The sequence below is a fragment of the Lissotriton helveticus genome, chromosome 10 (genome assembly GCF_964261635.1).
Source record: "Lissotriton helveticus chromosome 10, aLisHel1.1, whole genome shotgun sequence".
In the NCBI taxonomy this organism is placed as follows: domain Eukaryota; kingdom Metazoa; phylum Chordata; class Amphibia; order Caudata; family Salamandridae; genus Lissotriton; species Lissotriton helveticus.
Genome location: NC_136071.1, coordinates 24823437 through 24829038, shown reverse-complemented (window position 1 = coordinate 24829038; position 5602 = coordinate 24823437). Strand labels below are relative to the sequence as shown.

The window sequence follows — 5602 nt, the reverse complement described above, 5'->3', positions numbered from 1 at the left end:
CTTTAGTAATATATTTGCAACAGTGTGCTTTAGTAATATATTTGCGACAGTGTGCTTTAGTAATATATTTGGGACAGGACAGTGTGCTTTAGTAATATATTTGGGACAGTGTGCTTTAGTGATATATTTGGGGCAGTGTGCTTTAGTAATATATTTGGGACAGTGTGCTTTAGTAATATATTTGCGAAAGTGTGCTTTAGTAATATATTTGGGACAGGACAGTGTGCTTTAGTAATATATTTGCGAAAGTGTGCTTTTGTAATATATTTGGGACAGGACAGTGTGCTTTAGTAATATATTTGGGACAGCGTGCTTCAGTGATATATTTGGGGCAGTGTGCTTTAGTAATATATTTGGGACAGTGTGCTTTAGTGATATATTTGGGACAGGACAGTGTGCTTTAGTAATATATTTGGGACAGTGTGCTTTAATGATATATTTGAGCCAGTGTGCTTTAGTAATATATTTGGGACAGTGTGCCTTAGTAATATATTTGGGACAGGACAGTGTGCTTTAGTAATATATTTGGGACAGTGTGCTTTAGTAATTAATGTATTTGGGACAGTGTGCTTTAATTATATATTTGGGGGAGTGTGCTTTAGTAATACATTTGCGACAGTGTGCCTTAGTAATATATTTGGGACAGTGTGCTTTAGTAATGTATTTGGGACAGGACAGTGTGCTTTAGTAATATATTTGGGACAGTGTGCTTTAATGTTATATTTGGGGCAGTGTGCTTTAGTAATATATTTGGGACAGTGTGCCGTAGTAATATATTTGGGACAGTGTGCTTTAGTAATATATTTGGGACAGGACAGTGTGCTTTAGTAATATATTTGGGACAGTGTGCTTTAGTAATTAATATATTTGGGACAGTGTGCTTTAATGATATATTTGGGGCAGTGTGCTTTAGTAATATATTTGGGACAGTGTGCCTTAGTAATATATTTGGGACAGTGTGCTTTAGTAATATATTTGGGACAGGACAGTGTGCTTTAGTAATATATTTGGGACAGTGTGCTTTAATGATATATTTGGGGCAGTGTGCTTTAGTGATATATTTGGGACATTGTGCTTTAGTAATATATTTGGGACAGTGTGCTTTAGTAATATATTTGGGACAGGACAGTGTGCTTTAGTAATATATTTGGGACAGTGTGCTTTAGTAATTAATACATTTGGGGCAGTGTGCTTTAGTAATATATTTGGGACAGTCTCCCTTAGTAATATATTTGGGACAGTGTGCTTTAGTAATATATTTGGGACAGGACAGTGTGATTTAGTAATATATTTGGGACAGTGTGCTTTAGTAATTAATATATTTGGGACAGTGTGCTTTAATGATATATTTGGGGCAGTGTGCTTTAGTAATACATTTGCGACAATGTGCTTTAGTAATATATTTGGGACAGTGTGCTTTAGTAATTAATATATTTGGGGCAGTGTGCTTTAGTAACATATTTGGGACAATGTCCCTTAGTAATATATTTGGGACAGTGTGCTTTAGTGATATATTTGGGACAGGACAGTGTGCTTTAGTAATATATTTGGGACAGTGTGCTTCAGTAATATATTTGGGACAGTTCGCTTTAGTGATATATTTGGGACAGTGTGCTTTAGTAATATATTTGAGACAGGACAGTGTGCTTTAGTAATATATTTGGGACAGTGTGCTTTAGTAATATATTTGCAACAGTGTGCTTTAGTAATATATTTGGGACAGTGTGCTTTAGTGATACATTTAGGACAGTGTGCTTTAGCGATACATTTGGGAAAGTGTGCTTTAGTGATACATTTAGGACAGTGTGCTTTAGTAATATATTTGGGACAGTGTGCTTTAGTAATATATTTGGGACGTGTGCTTTAGTGATATATTTGGGACAGTGTGCTTTAGTGATACATTTAGGACAGTGTGCGTTAGTAATATATTTGGGACAGTGTGCTTTAGTGATATATTTGGGACAGTGTGCTTTAGTGATATATTTGGGACAGTGTGCTTTAGTGATACATTTAGGACAGTGTGCTTTAGTGATACATTTGGGACAAGGTGATTTAGTGATACATTTAGGACAGTGTGCTTTAGTGATACATTTGGGACAAGGTGATTTAGTGATACATTTAGGACAGTGTGCTTTAGTAATATATTTGGGACAGTGTGCTTTAGTAATATATTTGGGACGTGTGCTTTAGTGATATATTTGGGACAGTGTGCTTTAGTGATACATTTAGGACAGTGTGCGTTAGTAATATATTTGGGACAGTGTGCTTTAGTGATATATTTGGGACAGTGTGCTTTAGTGATATATTTGGGACAGTGTGCTTTAGTGATACATTTAGGACAGTGTGCTTTAGTGATACATTTGGGACAAGGTGATTTAGTGATACATTTAGGACAGTGTGCTTTAGTAATATATTTGAGACAGTGTGCTTTGGTAATATATTTGGGACAGTGTGCTTTAGTGATATATTTGGGACAGTGTGCTTTAGTAATATATTTGCAACAGTGTGCTTTAGTAATATATTTAGGACAGTGTGCTTTAGTAATATATTTGCAACAGTGTGCTTTAGTAATATATTTGGACAGTGTGCTTTAGTAATATATTTGGGACAGTGTGCTTTAGTGATATATTTGGGACAGTGTGCTTTAGTGATATATTTGGGACAGTGTGCTATATATTTGGGACAGTGTGCTTTAGTGATATATTTGGGACAGTGTGCTGTAACAAGCCCCCTCCCCCCTCCCCTGCTGGGTGCGCGTGGCTCGTTAGTGACACTTGCATTTTGCAGAATCCCCTGGGGGTGGGGGTGGGGGGCGGTGAAGTGCCATTGATGGCGGCGCCCCCGCCCCGCCCCCCTGCGATCATGGCTCCCGCAGCACTGCCCGCACTGCGCGCTTGGCTGAGCCTGCACACAACTCCGCCCCGGGCCTGGAAGAGTTAACAGAACGAGCTGCGCAAGAGGCCTCCCCAGCCGCAGGCGCAGGCAGCCGCCCCCCCCCCCCCCCCCACCCCCTCCTTCTCCCAGGGAGGGCTGCAGCTGAGCTCCAGGAAGTTACAAAGTCTGCTGCCTGCCTGCGCCTGTGCTGCCCCCCTGCACCCACTCTCACCGCCTGCGTCATCTGTGCCTGCAGGGGCAGGCCCCCGCGGCCTGCCTCCGACGCCTGGCACTGCATCTGACCGTCGCCATCATCGCTGCCTGCCTGTTCATCGCCTCCTGAGCTGACTGCTCGGCCCTGCAGTCACAGCTGCCTGCACCCGATCTCTGCCTGTGCCGGACACCGCCGCCTTCCCTTCATGGCTCACCCCTGATCTGGTCAGCATCATTGCTTGTTCTTGGTTTCTGCCTGCTCGTCAGTCGCTGCCTGCTATACAGTATCTTCTCTTCCACCTCTCTTCACCCTGCTCAACGCTGCCTGCTCTTCACCACCATATGCTCTTCTCCACTGCCTGCACCTGTCATCTCAGCATACAACTGTCATCGTTGCCTGCTTTATGGCGCTGTCAGCCTTCGCCATTGACTACTCTTCTCTGCCTGCGCCTGTTATCTGTGATTACATCTCTGAAAGCTACTTGCTTTTTTGTGCTGCATGTGCTCTTTGCTTTCACCCATGACTGCTATTATCCGCTGCTTGTGTAGGCCATTCCTGTATGCATCAGTCCCAACTGTGTTGCCTACAGGTGTCATTTCTGAATATATCAATCCCTATTGCCTGCTTTTCTCTGCTGCCTGCATGTTTCATCTCTGAATACATCAATCCTTTTTGCCTGCTATTCTGTGCTGCCTGCATGTTTCATCTCTGAATGCATCAGCCCTCGTTGCCTGCTTTTCTCTGCTGCCTGCATGTTTCATCTCTGAATGCATCAGCCCTCGTAGCCTGCATTTCTTTGCTGTCTGCATGTTTCACCTTTGAATGCATCTGTTATCTCTCCTGCTCTTGTTCGTTGCTGGAAGTGGGTAATCTCTGAAGAGTCCCTCCTAACTCACTGCTCTTTGCTGCCTGCATTGGTCATGTCTGAACGCAGTAGTCATAGCTGCCTGCATTGGTGATGTCGGAATGCATTAGCCGTCACTATTTTCCTTTGCCTGCTCTTCACCGCATTCAGTGGCCATCGCTTGAAGCATCTATCTTTGTGCTTGCTCTGCCTTGCTGCCTCTGCCTCTTTACCAAACTCAGCCACCCAGCCTAAGCTGACAAGTTTGTTGCACTCCAGGTGGACAATCATCCTTCGGAGACAGAAACTGGACAAAAAGAACCTTGGACTCCACCAACAAGGCCAGTTGAAAATGGCCACCCAGGCGGGCTCGGGGCAAGCCTTGTGGCACGTGGCCTTCGCCAGCTGCCTCTGCATCGCCATCGTCAACACTGGGCTGTTCGACCACGTCGCCACTGAGCTCGGCTATGCTCACTATGCTGAGAAACCAGTTCCTGGCTACCCAGCCTTCGTCGCCATGCCTTTCAACTGTTTCGTCAACCTTGCCTACATGGCCGCGGGTGTCTACTGGTTGCTCCATGACGACGTCGCCCAGCGCCAAGGCCAAGCTAGCCTCTACATCAAGAACGTCTTCGCCTCCATGGGCATAGTCTACGGGCCGGTGCAGTGGTTCAGGCTCTGGACGATGACCCAAAGATCAGCGGTGGTGGACCAGTGGTTCACTTTGCCCATTTTCGCGTGGGTGCCGGTCTGGTGCCATTCGATTCTATACGGCTACCGGCCGGGGATGGCAATCACCATTGAAGGGTTCTCACTCGTCAGTTACGCCTTGGCCTTGGTGCACACTCAAGGTTTTGAACTTGCTCTTGGTTGCCACATCCTGGCAGCCGCTTGGGGTGGTCTTCAGGTACAGCGACAGCATGGAGACTCCACCTCGCGTGTCTATATGTGCCTGGCCCTGGTCTCCTGCTTTTTCTTTGTCGTCTTGAAGCTGCTCGACCACTACTTGGCCCACTGGATCTTCTTCCAAAGGGTGACGGGGCACTTCTGGTCCAAAGTCTGCGACGTACTCCAGTTCCACTATTCCCTGCAGTTCCTGACATATGTGGACAACCGCCCAAGGCGCGCTATTAAAAAACACACCCGCTAAGTCAGGCGCAGTGGCGATAAGGAAATTGGGAGAGACGAGAGCTAGTCGAAGCAGGCTAGTCCTCAGTCATTCACATGTCGGTGTCCAAACTGCCACAAGGAAAATATTAGTATATCTTTTCTTCTTGAAACCTTGATGACTGGGCATGGTTTAATTGGAAAATGCTCATTATGGAAATGGCGGGACTACATATGTATATAAAAAAAAAAACAAATGAAAGATTGACAATGAAAGATGCCTTTGCTCCTGAGAGTTGTAGATTTTGTTTCACTAAAAGTGCATACAAATAAAATGTTTTTTTTTTAAAATGGCAGCTGCAAGCCTCTTTGTGAGGACAGAGAAAAAGTGTTCCCTGAAATATATTTCAGTGATAGTGTTCATGCAGCTTTTACTTTTGTGCCTAGAATCCTGTTTGTCAAGGAAGGGCCCAGGGGGACTTGGCGGGAATATTGCAATTTTCTGACTGTTGATGCGTCTGAGTGCCAGGAGAGATGTGGAAATGCTGGTCACGTGACAAGCT

General features: G+C 44.8%; 1 protein-coding gene across 1 annotated transcript; it reads left to right on the top strand.

Annotated features, from left to right (window-relative positions):
• The first annotated feature begins 3177 nt into the window (after positions 1–3177).
• TMEM187 (transmembrane protein 187) lies at positions 3178–5232 on the top strand. The gene is made up of 2 exons (XM_078664603.1): positions 3178–3312; positions 4212–5232. Exon 2 carries the CDS (start codon positions 4285–4287, stop codon positions 5080–5082), a length of 798 nt encoding a protein of 265 aa, XP_078520729.1. The 5' UTR covers positions 3178–3312; positions 4212–4284; the 3' UTR covers positions 5083–5232.
• Positions 5233–5602: the final 370 nt, after the last annotated feature.

Coding starts and splice junctions, on each gene's coding strand:
- TMEM187 (XM_078664603.1), top strand. CDS start 4,285: ATGGCCACCCAGGCGGGCTCGGGGCAAGCCTTGTGGCACGTGGCCTTC.